We start from the raw sequence: 13,576 nt of genomic DNA, 5'->3' as shown, positions 1-13,576 counted from the left end.
CTCCATTATAAGCCCCCCCTACAGTCTCCCTTTCCTAATCCCACCTTTCCCTTTTACCCTATGTCCTATTACCCCCAGTGTATTCCAAATCCATTTTTTCACCCATGGTTTCCCTCACAAAACCATGCCTTTGCCAATTGTTTCCCCAAAAATCCCTTTCCAATGCCAAGTGGGGGATGAAGAGGGGGAGGGAAGAAATTAACTATTGTTGTTTAGAGTTCCAACAGGCACAAATGGAAGAAACCCTCTCCTGCCTCAGTTTCCCCACAAAGCATGCTCGGAGAGTCCTGTCTCCTGTTATCCTTAAGATGTTCCAGAGAATCTGTTTGGACATTTAAAGACTCAGGAGGGTCGCTTGTTTTGTTTTGAAACTGTTCTTGTTATGTTTATCCAGTTGTTTTCAATGTTAAGTTTTAAATCTCTTTTTGTTAAAAATAAACGGGTGAAATGCTGGGGTCCCTTCCCCCCTGCCATGTAGTCCTGGGAGAGGGGCCCTGTGGGAGGAGGCACGGAGTTTCCCTAGACCCTGGTCATCCTCGTTCCCCATTGGTTGTTTTGTGTTCCCCTGCGCGGGCAAGGACCCTCGGGTCCTGTGATTGCCTCAGTTCCTCAGCAGAGACCTGGCCAAGCGGCTGGAGAAATAAACATCTCTCTGAAACATCTATCAAGAATCGGTCCATATATATTTCTTTTCCACAGGCCTCGTTGTCTGATACATGTGTTGCAGTATCCCCACTGTATCAGGTAGAGTTGGTTTTCTTCCCAGTGTCTGGTATGGGGCTATGTTTTGGACTTGTCCTGAACACAGAGTTGATAGTATAAACATGGGGTTTTTATTCATGAGCAGGGCTTACACAGAGCCAAAGTCTTTGCTGCTTTTTGTACTACCATGCTGGGGAAGGGGCTGGGGGGTGCATGGGAGGTTGGGAGGAGACACAGTTGGGACAGCTGACCCCGACTGACCAAAGGGATATTCTAGACCATATGACATCATGCTCAGTATATACAGTGAGGGAAAGAAGGAGGAGGAAGGGGACATTTGAAGTTATGGCATTTGTCTTCCCAAATAACCGTTACACGTGATGTATTCCTGCTTTTCTGGAGATGGCTGAACACCTGCCTGCTCATGGGAAGTAGTTAATTAATTCCTTGGTTTGCTTGTGTGTGTGGCTTTTGCTTTTCCTATTAACCTGTCTTTATCTCAACCCATGAGTTCTCTCGCTTTTACCCTTAAAATTCTCTCCCTGATCCTACTGGGGGGGGGGGGAGTGAGCGAGTGGCTGCATGGGGCTTGGTGGCTGGCTGGGGTTAAACCATGACAATTTGCCACACTGGATGGGAGAGTTTGTAGGAACAACACAGCTGACAGGCAACAAGACCCTCCCCCTGTTAGAAGCAGATAGAGCAATCTCGATTGCCTGTGCAACCACAGTTCAGGTCAGAAACCTACCTTCTGAAAGGCAATGCAACCTAAATGCCATCTAGTGCTGTCTGTCTTTTGATATATTTCTTTAAATGCTCCCTTCCCCATACCTAGGACAGTTCCTCCTACAGTTTACTGGAAAGAGAATGGACAGAACAGAGCAGTAGCTGGAGTCATAACGGGGCATCTCCTCCTCCAGTCCCAATGAAAAATAAGCAAACCTCACAATAACCAGGACTCTAACTCTGGTATGACACTGCAGTCTGGTTGCTCACAAGGGCCAAATTAATACAAATGCTCAAAATTCTATAGTTTGAGCAACTGCTGTGACAGCATCTCCCTACTATATTACTGATGCGTAATATATTTATTGTGCTGCATCACATATATGTGATACAGCAAAATATGTAAACCATTAACAGTACTGAAAATAAGGATTGTTATGTTCAAGAGTTACTGTCCTCACTTCTGACATTACAGACAGCAGAACCCAGGGGGAAGGGAGGGAAGAAGCAAAGCTTTCTCATGCCTTATTTTCCAAAGGCATACAAAACAAACAGCAGCATTTATTAGAAGTTCACACAAGCCTCAGGAAAATTTTTACAAGTTGCTACAATGAGGTTTTCTGAAACCTCAGACAGAGATCTGCAGGAGTTATGTAAATAACTGCCAGACCAATCAGACCCTTCACGTGACATACAAGCCATTGAGCACAAATTGAGAGCTTAGGTTTAATATAGTGTCCAGGTAACACCGATCATTATTTTATTGTAGAGTTGAACTGCGTCATGGGACATGAGTAGACAAGCTGCATAAAGCTTGTTGGATGCTCATTTCCTGTCTTAAGACAAAACCACGCTAACTTCAGTGCCTTTGATCTCCAGGTCTTTCTTCCATTAAAAACATCTGCTTATTCTTTAGCAAGCTCCTGAATCCAGGAGAGGAGAAAAAAAAAAAAAAAAGAAAAAAAATAGGAAAAAAAAAAGATTTTCCAGAAAATCCCAGCAGAACCCCACCCCTGTTTAGTAGATGTCATAGATCTCAGAGGCATTCTCTCCCCTCTGTGTGTTGCAGTCTGGAGTGTGAAGAACAAGTCGGCTTTCTTCGCTGACAAGCTCTACAACAGATTACATATTCCCACTCAAATTGAAGCGCTTACGCCACAAATGACTTGCCATTCATTCAGTCAGTGAACTTCCCATTTCAGTTCTTGTTCCGGACAAATATGATTAATTAGTACCCTAAACCTAACACACACACTTCCTTTATTAATGCGTATTTTTAGTCAGCACCATACATCCTCCCATCATGATACTGGACAAGATGAGAAACACTGGATCCCCAACAGAGAAAAAACTCATGGGCATAAATAGCAAATACTCTTCGTGTATTTTAATCATAAGGAACAACTGGAATAATAATATCAAGCTTTTTTGTCAAATGATGAAAGCATCTAAAGGCATTTCTGTCAGAGCACACTGTTGTGTCATTTTTTCAGAACATGGCTCAAACGCCAAAGCAAACAAGTCTTTGCACTGAAAGCCTTTCCTCCTTCCGTCACCTCATCCCCTCCCACCTCCCCGACAAAACCTCCCCATGCTTTCCTCCCACCCACACCCCTCTTTTCCCAAATCACCTCAACCCCATCCACAGCCTCTCCGCACGTCTCATAGCTCACCCCAAACTTGCCCCGTTTTCTCCTCCCCCATGAGCCCATTCCATCCCTGCTTCATCTCTCTCGTACCCCCCTTCTCCCCGCCATTTCAGCCCCTTAACCCACCGCCGCTCCTCCCCGGCCTGCTGCAGCCTCCCCGCCCCTAGCGATAACCGCCCTCCGCCGCCAAGCTCGAGCTCTCCCTTGACAACCGCAGCGCGCGCCAGGCCCAACCACTTCCCAGCCCCGCGCACACAATGGGCCCCGCGGGCAGCCTCCTCCCCGCCCCCCGCCTGCGCCACGCACACCAGGGCGACGGCACTCGGCCACTTCGTCGAACTGGCCCACTCCCGCCTCCCCTGCCCCATCCCGCCGCCCCTGCTCCACTGACCATCGCTGCGCTTGATCTCCACGTAGATCCCTATCTGAACCTTGCTGAAGCTGGCCGCTGCCATCGCTTCATGGGGCAGCCGGAGGTATCGGGGGCGCTGCCGGACAGCGCACAGGGAGCAGTGAGGGCGCGCACAGCAGCAACGGCGGCGATAGCAGCACCGACCGCGGCGGCTTCGAGAGGGCAGGCGGGCGGAAAGGGGGGGGCGGAGAGAAAGAAAAGGCGCCGGGCGGATATAACAAACACTGGTAGTTGCAGCGCCTGTGCAGCTCGCCGCGGCATCACGACAGGCCCGGCTCACGGAGAAGGAGGGGGCAGAAGCTCTTCCGCGGTTTGTTCTCCGCCCTTCACGGCACCTGGGCGGGGCTGGCACAAGATGGGCGCCCCGCTCCCTTGGGGCTGCCTCCCTGCTCGCTTTACCCTGGGCCAGATGTTCGTCCCAACTGCGAGCCGCCCGTGCGAGCGTCTCCTCTTGGCCCTGTCCCTGACATAAAACCACACGCGTGCGCTTGTTTGGCATCAGATGGTGACAGAGCTGCCTTGAAATTTTAATGTAATAGCTTTATCTACCTAATATCTACTCATAAGGCTCCCGTGTGCCAAGTAAAGCAGCATAGAAGTATGCTTTTTGCTTGCTCCCCAACCTTTGATACACAGGACTCCTTTAAACACAGGACTCCTTTAACATATGAAACATAGAATTCTTTTAACATAGGTGCTTAAGCATAAAGTATAGATATTATAAACAAAATTGCCCAATCAAGATTTATAAAGAAATGACATTTATTATGCGACCGAAATATCGGTTTCAAAAGCCACGATCGAGAAAAGCAGCACCGAGCCCGGGGTCGGAGCTGGGTGAACACGCATAGATCTGATCTCTATCGCACCAGACCTCCCAAGTTCACGGCTGCTGCTTTGGCTGGTCTCTTCTTATACAGTTTTTTGGGTAGAGTCCGAAGTTTTCTTGTCCCGGAGTTGGGCTGCACAAAGCCTTTCCTGGGTCTGATGAATTGTCCATCCTGGGTGATGAGTGGGTCATTTCTGCTGATGGATGGGCCATCTCTGGTTCCTGGAATAGCTATTTTTAGTTCCCGGAATGTCCGATTCCTTATCAGATGCAATGTAGATATCAGAGTGTGGTGATCAAGTCGTCATGGTGCAAATGTCCCGGTGATAAGATCCAACCCCACCTAGGTGGAATCCTCACTTATTGTGAAAGAAATACTTTTAGTGTTGTGAAATTTTTCTCTCAGACAGGCTGGTGCAGGGATTTTGAAACTCGGTCTCTGTAGGGTCTGATTACATTCCAGTTTTATAATAGCACGAATTACATACTTTATTTATAACAATTTCCCCCCTTTTTATATGGAAACATTAATTCGTGCTATCTTTTGTTACTTCAAAATAGAAATAATATTATCAAACACTACAAATATAAAGGTATGAAAATTCAAACAAAAAAAATCCTTTTAGTCATAGTTATTTAGTTTTTCTTGTAACTCTGGCTTTTCCTCCTTAATCTGCTTTTCAAACTTGATCAGAACCTCAGCAGCTTTACTATTTGCTTCTTCTTCTTTTAATTCCATGATTTTAGAGATTTTATTGGTTTTGCCTAATCCTCCAGCAGCTAGTTCCAGGTCCATGGGCATCACAGCTATTTGCATACCTTGTACTACTGAGTGTATTAATCTAATAAAACATGGTATTGTGAAGGATACAGGATGTTTTGTCCACTAAATATCAAGTAGCAGGAAACCAGCTGCCTATACCTAGATAAGAGCCAGAGACAAATACGTGCTTGCCTAATCCCTATCTGTACTTGCTTAATCAGCTTTTAGTTCCAGGACCTTGAGCATAATGACCATACAAGGAAGGATCAACCAAAAGACACCGGAGGATGACTACTAACCTTCATTCTGCGACCACCAGGAGGAAAAAAGACCCCCTAGCAACAAGTCACACATGCGCAGAATACCACGAAAAAGACACGTTAACCGGAAAAGAGACTGTATAAGAAGGAACTGGAACTGGCGAAAAGCGCAGCAGTTGGTGGAGCGGAGACTCCCCTGCCGCCCAGCGCTGTATTTGCTTTTGCCTTGCTTGCTTGCTGTTAATAAATAAAATTGTAATTAGCAGATTGAGTCCCGGAATTCATTACAGTATCATGCAGGGTATGAATATCACCCCGGCCACTGAACAAAGTATGAAGAATGCTGTTTTCTTCCACCATGTACCATCAAATAATTGTTCCCACCAAGATGCTTGTAAGATGGAATTCCATTTTTGGACTGGAACATGTGCCACTTTTTTCATTTCAGCTGCGAGGTCCCTGATGGTCTCTCCATAGTCATCAATTTCTATGCAGCATTCTGATTCATTGAACTTGCCACAGACTCCCCCTTCCTTAGCTAACAAATAGTCTAATGCAATTCAGTTCTGGTATACAAAGGCATGCATCTGGGAATGTTGTTTAGCTAACAGTTCTAGTGCATCCGAGGTATGATTTGAAACCACTTCTACTAGAGCTTGGAGCCTTATGAGCCGATTGAGTAAATAGACAGGGGTTCTATACCCCCAGCTCCCATCCTGTGCCCATGTTGCTGGGCCATAATATTGGATTATTCTTTCTGTGGGCCATTCTTCTTCACCCCATTTTTGACTCCCACCTGCTATAGGTAGTGTTTTCTTTATCCCCCTTTTCTTTCGGCTTAAGGTTTCGTATAGAGGGGCTCCTAACAGGCCACTTTCTGATCTGGGGCGTGTAAAGAAAGAAGGTTGAATCATACCTAGAGTGCATGAACCTTTCCATTTACTGGGCAGTTCGCTGTATGCCTTTTTGCCACATATCCAGTATATACCATCAGGGGCTTTCCATTTTATTCTCATATTTTCTGGTTCTCTCCAATATTCTTTTAAGTCTTCTAAGGATTGGTAAGGGTTAGCTCCAGATAGTTTGTACCAGCAAAGGTTAACTCGACTATTCCAATCACAATTTGCTTTTCTTTCTTGACTCCAATGTCCTGCAGGGGGTTCTGGTTACCAGATTTTATTTTTGTTATTTGAATATATTGCTAGGGTGGATATACACCGAGTGTATCCCACAACCTCAGTATATTCACTTCCTTCCCTGCTGATGCAAATTATTCCTATTACTCGTTGGTCTAGAATCCAACCTTCAGGCCTCTGTGTAGTCATTGAGAACTGATTTTTATCTCTTTTTAGAAGTTGTTCTGGAGCTAAGCCTTCACCCTTCCAAGGCCATTTTTCTGCTGATTTTAGCCCCCCACATATCCAACAGTTGGATAAACTTAACTCAGTAGCGATTTCTTGCATTAAGTCTATGAACAAGTTAGTGTTAGGGGCTGGCCATTCCCAATCATTATACTGCTTTTCTAGTAAGTCGTATTGTTTGCTTAATGCCAATAGTGTCTCTTGTTCTATTCTCTTTTTTCTTATTTCTGATTTTTGTTTTTTAAGCTTTAATGCTACCTGTTTCATAGTGCTTTCTGCGTCCATGCCATCCTTGTTCTTAGAAAAGCAAAAGGTGTTATCATATTGCAAGCATGCCCTGTCATCATTTTCCTCAAGGAGGTCTAGTATAACTGGTTCGTTGCCGAGGGATGATCTGTCTTCGTACCTTAAAATTTTCCCCACCCAGTAAGTTTTTCCATCCACCAAGCACATGCTTAATTTTGAATTATCATAACATAATTTGTTGATCTGAGAATAGGCTAGGAAGATAGATTTTTTCTTCCCTCCAACCCATACAGTATGATTACAGTGGTCATAGATTGAAAACGGCATTTGGTCTATATTTCTCTTATGTCTCCTATAGTACTGGGTTTTATTTTTGAGAGGAGGAACTTCTGACTTCCTTTTCTTAAACCTTGCATTTCGAGATGAGCATTTAATTTTTCCTTCCAATTCACAAATTTGAAATCGAGTGCCATTCAGATCACAATGTTTGCTATTTCCCTTGCAGTTCTCTGGGCTCTGATGTGTCTCCTGTTCCTTCAGGAGGACCTGCTGACACAGTTCACAAAGACTGTCAGCTTTTTGGCCCTCTTTGGGGGACAAACCCTCTAGTGGTGTATTAAGTGTTAGGCATATGGTCAGGCTCAGAACCATCAGGAACCCCCATAGGTGTATCCCTCTGCCTTTGCCTTCGCCCACTGGAGTCCAGCCAGTGGTGAGGTAAGCCATCTTCTTGGCAGCAGGAATATTCTTCTGGGGTCCTATGGCTGGACCGAATAGCATACCTTTTCTTATATAAGTTCTACCTAGAGAGCTTTATTGTGTCTGATCCACAAGGTACTTTTGATTGTTTTCCAGCATTCAACTGTTAGAATTTCTGCTGGTGCATCCAATTTTCCCCTGACCCCGTATTTATATATGGCGTACCACTCAGGGGAGTTTAGTTCCAATTTCCCTACGTTAGTAGCAAGGTTTAAGTATTGTCTAGTCAGGTCTTGCTCCTCCTCCAAACACTTTGTACACAGGCCTCTGGGCCTATCCCCTCTGTGACAATGAGCAACCCAAATTTCGTTACAATATTCACACTTGAAAGAGACAAAGGGATAACATTCACAACCAATTACATTACAACTTATCTGATCCCTTCCAGTCATTTGTTGAGTCTGTGAAATTTTATTTTTAAATGTCCTGGTGAAGAGGTGATCCTCCACTCAGGTGTTCGTTCCTGGACTTCGATTTTCTTCACTCGAGAAGCGTGCGTCCAGCCTTTCTCTGCCGTTCGAATTGCTGCATCTGTAGTGAGGAGGACAAGAAATGGACCGTCCCAGTGAGGAGTGAGAGGGGTTTCCTTCCATGTTTTTATAAGAACTTTGTCCCCAGGCTGTATCTTGTGGATAGCAAATCCCAGGGGGGAATGTTGTGTCACCAGCCCACATTTCCTTAACTCCTGTAAATTTTTATTGATTGCTGTCAGATAAGGATGGATTTGTCCATCCTCTCTCCCAGGATGCCCTACTGGCATTCCGTGTTTATAAGGCATCCAATACAGCATCTCAAAGGGTGACAGCCCTGTCTCAGGCATAGTTCGGATGTTTAGGAGGGCTAAGGAAAGACACTTTATCTAGGACATTTTTGTTTCTAACATTAATTTTGATAATTGTGCTTTTAGAGTTTGGTTCATTCTCTCCACCTGGCCCGAGCTCAGGGGGTGCCAAGGGGTATGATATTGCCATCGAATCCCTAGTGCCTCGGCCAATTGCTTAATAATTTTAGAGGTGAAATGTGTTCCTTAATACGAATCTATGTAGTCTATTATACCATATCGGGGTATAATTTCTTCCAATAATATCTTTGAAACTGTTTGGGCTGTTGCCCTTGAGGTAGGGAAAGCCTCCACCCAGTGGGTTAGTTTATCAACTAATACCAACAAATTTTTATATCTTCCGACTTTAGGAAGCTCAGTAAAATCTATTTGGATCCTTTCGAAAGGCCGATGAGCAGCAGGACGACTTCCCAGTACTGCCTGCCGAGAGTTAGCCCGGTTTATTCTCTGGCATATCATGCACCCCTGTACCTCCTGCTTTGCTAATTCATAAATACCCTTACATTCGAAAAATTTTAAAAATTGATCTGCTAGGGCCCTTGCCCCCCAATGAGTTTGCTGGTGCAGTCTTTTTAGAATTTTCTACCATATTCCTTTGACAGTATCTCCCTCCCATCTGGTAACCTCCACTTACCTTCTTCTGGTTTTGCTCCTATTTTTAGGTAGTCTTCAATCTCCTTTTTGGAGGGTTGTGGGGGGTATTCTTTGGGTTCTCCTTGCTCGACCTCCGGGGTACTTACCTTTAATAATGCTGTGGTTTTTGCTTCTTTATCAGCTAGATTATTTCCTCGGGTCCGGAACTGCATCCCTGTCTGGTGTCCCTTAACATGCACTATTGAGATCGCCTCTGGCTCCCTGACAGATTCTAGGATCTGTTTTATTATTTCCCCATGGATTAATCCTCTCCCTCTGGTGTCAATTAGCCCTCTTTCTTCCCAAATTTTCCCAAAAGTATGTACCACACCAAATGCATACTTGGAGTCTGTAAAAATAGTTCCCCCCTTTTTTTTCCGTTAGCCAATGTCCCAGGTATTCTACCTCGGGATCAGTGAACTGGGATTTTGATTTGGAGACTTTTAACCCCTTGTCTCCTAAGAAATTTAACAACCTTATAGTGGCTTCTCTCACATCCCATTCTGTTGGTCCAGCCACCAGCAAGCCATTCAGGCACTGAGGCAGCCTGGCTCCCCGAGCAAAACCGGCTGAGCAATTGCTCAAGAGCCCGACCAAACAAGCTCGGTGAGTCCACAAACCCCTGAGGCAAGGAGGCTCACCCGAGCTGCCGTCCCCAGCGGGTTCCTGGATCCCCCCACCGAAAAGTGAAACAATCCCAGCTCTGCCAGAGTACAAGTCCAAAAAGGCACCTCTCAAGTCTACCACACCACACCAGGTATCTGAGGGGGGTGCCACCCAGCAAAGTGCACGGATTAGGGGACCGTGGGGAACAGCGCCTCAGCTATTACTTGCTTTAGTCCCTTTCTCCCTTCTATAGGAAGAGGATGTTATTTAACCCTTAATCAGATCTTCTGGCCTTTTAATCTCGATATGAATGGGTGTAATTTCTATTCTGCCTGCCTCTCCTTTGGTATACTAGACTTTTGGATTCACTTTGTCTTTATCTTCTATGGTTAGTTTGTATAAGCTCACTACAAACTGTGACTCCTGAACAATCAAGCTTACCTCCGAAGCCACCATCAAATCTCTTTTTAACAAAATGTAGTTAGCCTCTTCAATCAACAAAACATTCCCTAGGCATGTCCTGGTTTCAGATTCGAACTCTACATTTTTAATAACCGGGACCTTAAAGGATTCCTCTTTTTCTCTGACCACCGTTGGGGTATCTTTGCTTGTTGTACATCCACTCGGCAGTCACTGAACGGTGGTTTGTTCAGCTCCCGAGTCTACAAAAAAATTAGTTCTTGCTTTAGGGGTCCGACTTTAATTTTATCAAGGGCTTCCTGGACCTTAAATTGAGAAGCCTCTGACAGTACTACACCTCCTGAAAGATTTTCTCATCTTTCATCCTTCTCCCATGAATCAACCCCTTTTTCTTCTTGTGTGCTAAATATTTGAGATCTGCTCAAACTTTGGTGTTTGCTTCTCCTTTAAGAGAAACGGCAGAAGCGGTCGTTGCCAGGGGAACGGTGCAGGCGAGGGAGGGGGGGGTAGGAGGTGGGAATCCTCTCCGGGGCTGATTCTTCCAGGAGAGGGGGGGATAAGCGGAAAGTGCCGCTGGAACTGGCAAGGGGACAAGCTCCTCTGACGGACACCAGAGCCCGGCGTGGACCCTCTGCACGGGTCCACAGCAGCCACGGCAGCAGGACTCCGTGTTGCTGCTGAACCCTGTGCGGGGCCGCAGCCGGGTTCAGTGGAGCTGTGTCAGACAACGCAGCGGGGGCAGGGGCCGGCGGAACGGCCGGGAACATCGGGGCCGGGGCCGAAGCCGGGACTGGGGCCACCACCGAGGCCGGGGCATGGGCGGGAGGCCGTAAGGGGATGCTGGCCTGCCGCCGGACCCGCAGGGGCTGGAGGGGGCGGCGGGAACACCGGGGCTGGGACAAGCGGTGGAGCCGCGGGCTGTGCCGTGAGAGCCGGGACAGGAGGGGCCTCGGGCTCTAGGACCGGCGGCGCAACAGGAGCCTGGGCTCGGTGGGGGGGCAATGCTTCCAAGGGGGCTCAACCCCTCTCTTTCTTTGCCTTTTTCTTTTTCTCCTTTCCTTGGGTTTATTTCTCCTTTCGGGACAGTCCCCCCAATGTTCTAGTATCCAGCTTAGGGACTATCTCTTGGGATTTCAGGTATCCCTTGTTCCTTCCCACCCCCTGTTTTTTCTTGGGGTTTTCTCGGGATTTTACTCTTTTTCTGTTCCATCTTAAAGAGAAAAAAATAAAAAAATTACTTCTTACCTGGACTTTGCGCAGAGTCCTCTAAGTTCCTGAATTCGGTACCGTTTCAAATTTGTATTTAATATGTTACCAGTATAGTAGCCCTCGCAGAGGACCAGTCTGGGGGTTTTCCTCCGGTAACTGCTCTCAAAGTTCTGACTTTTACCTGGACTAAATATGTCCGAGACTAGGGGGCTTACTAGTCCTTGAACTCAATAAAGGACGTACCCTTCCCCCTAGCCATCCGCGACCGATCCCCCGAATTTCTCGGTTTATTCGGGCTTGATGTGTGGAAAAGAATTAGGTTTTTCTTTCGCTTTCCCCTTGACCGACCTCTTCCCTCGCTGGAGAGAGGAACTGCAATCTTGGGGTCCGCACTCGCTTCATGACAATATCACGTCTCACACACACGCTCGGTCGCCCTCAATCAACCACGCGATACTTACGGTCCGTTTTCCTGTGTGGATTCTTCGTGCACGTAGACTTTTATGAGTGAATTACCCTGCCGCGGCTCCGAGGATCCCACCCTGGGTCCCCCCCCGAGTTCCCTGAGAGCTCGTTTTATTTCCTTTTCTCGATCGAGGTGCCACTTTAAATTAGGTTCGTTGATATGATTGGTCCGCAGGATCCCCTGTCTGGCCAGGCCGCTAGAAAAATTAGTGGGGCGCCTCCTGACCGAAAAAGGGGTCTGCGATACCCCAAATCATATCACGTCGGGGTCACCAAAATATTATAAACAGAATTGCCCAATCAAAATTTATAAAGAAATTACATTTATTATGCGACCGAAATATCGGTTTCAAAAGCCACGATCGAGAAAAGCAGCTTCGAGCCCGGGGTCGGAGCTGGGTGAACACGCATAGATCTGATCTCTATCGCACCAGACCTCCCAAGTTCACGGCTGCTGCTTTGGCTGGTCCCTTCTTATTCAGTTTTTTGGGTAGAGTCCGAATTAATTCTATTCTTCTTGTATTCATGAAGTTTTCTTGTCCCGGAGTTGGGCTGCACAAAGCCTTTCCTGGGTCTGATGAATTGTCCATCCTGGGTGATGAGTGGGTCATTTCTGCTGATGGATGGGCCATCTCTGGTTCCTGGAATAGCTATTTTTAGTTCCCGGAATGTCCGATTCCTTATCAGATGCAATGTAGATATCAGTGTGGTGATCAAGTCGTCATGGTGCAAATGTCCCGGTGATAAGATCCAACCCCACCTAGGTGGAATCCTCACTTATTGTGAAAGAAATACTTTTAGTGTTGTGAAATTTTTCTCTCAGACAGGCTGGTGCAGGGATTTTGAAACTCGGTCTCTGTAGGGTCTGATTACATTCCAGTTTTATAATAGCATGAATTACATACTTTATTTATAACATAGATTAGTAAAAGTTGAGTGTTGGCTGCTATGCTCAACTGAAACTGCTTTTGCAAGACAAGAAGCCTAGCCCTGGAAAGGGGCTATGATGAGAAGTGAATAGGAGATGCTATGTCTAACACTAACTGCTCTTAAAAAAAACAAACCCGAGTGGACTAGGATGATAAGGGAATGGAATGCGAGCTAATGGGTTTGGCTAACCCCTTGTCTGCAAAACAGGGGCCTAACCCCTATGGGCTAAGCGATAAGAAGGAAGACGCATGCTAACTGCCATTTTAATGACAAATAGAGGAACTGTCACAAAAGAGTAAAAAATATAATAAGAGAATACAAACATAATCAATACACAATTATAAATAAAGTATAATATAGCAAAAAATGTGTAATAGTAGAATTATGTATTAGCAAAATAGATGTAATAAATGTATTAAGAATAGTGTGCTGTGTTTGTAACCCTAAGATAAGGAAACTGGTATGTGGAAAAGACTCCACTACTGGAATAAGTAGTAAAGTAGGTATGTTTATTCCAGCGCTGGGATGCATGGGGGATAATTCCTCCAAAGTCATGCGTGCTGACAGCTGCATTCTGCTTGGTATATATCGGGTTACAAACTCCATATTCATTAAGTTTCCCAATATGCCTATACATATTCATTACCTAGCCCCACCTAGCCTCGCCTCGTATTATAATGAGCCCAAAAGTCATTTACATCCGCTTTGTGCTTGTGCAGTGTTCTCTGGTGGTCGTGAGCAGGGGTCTCTGGGATGAAGTGAAGG

General features: G+C 45.9%; 1 protein-coding gene and 1 long non-coding RNA gene across 4 annotated transcripts in view; both read right to left on the bottom strand.

The window, feature by feature from the left end:
* The window catches only part of LOC309584553 (kinesin-like protein KIF2A), a gene marked incomplete at its 3' end in the record, with an annotated part of 197,276 nt that extends 193,665 nt beyond the window's left edge, over positions 1-3,611 (bottom strand). For all 3 annotated transcript variants that reach the window (XM_082300600.1, XM_082300601.1, XM_082300602.1), the window contains exon 1: positions 3,469-3,611. In XM_082300600.1, the coding sequence (XP_082156726.1) occupies positions 3,469-3,532 (64 nt within the window). In that variant the 5' untranslated portion in view covers positions 3,533-3,611. The remainder of the gene's footprint in view (positions 1-3,468) is intronic.
* Positions 3,612-4,252: 641 nt separating this feature from the next.
* LOC309584597 lies at positions 4,253-12,443 on the bottom strand. Its single transcript, XR_014227244.1, has 3 exons — positions 11,878-12,443; positions 8,070-8,238; positions 4,253-5,578 (listed from the first exon to the last, which is right to left on the bottom strand). It is a non-coding gene; the product is annotated as an uncharacterized lncRNA (long non-coding RNA).
* Between the last annotated feature and the right edge of the window lie 1,133 nt (positions 12,444-13,576).

Source organism: Coloeus monedula (assembly GCF_965178545.1).
Source record: "Coloeus monedula genome assembly, chromosome: W".
NCBI classification, from domain to species: domain Eukaryota; kingdom Metazoa; phylum Chordata; class Aves; order Passeriformes; family Corvidae; genus Coloeus; species Coloeus monedula.
Note: the sequence above shows the minus strand (reverse complement) of the source record. Positions and strands in the feature narration are given on the sequence as shown.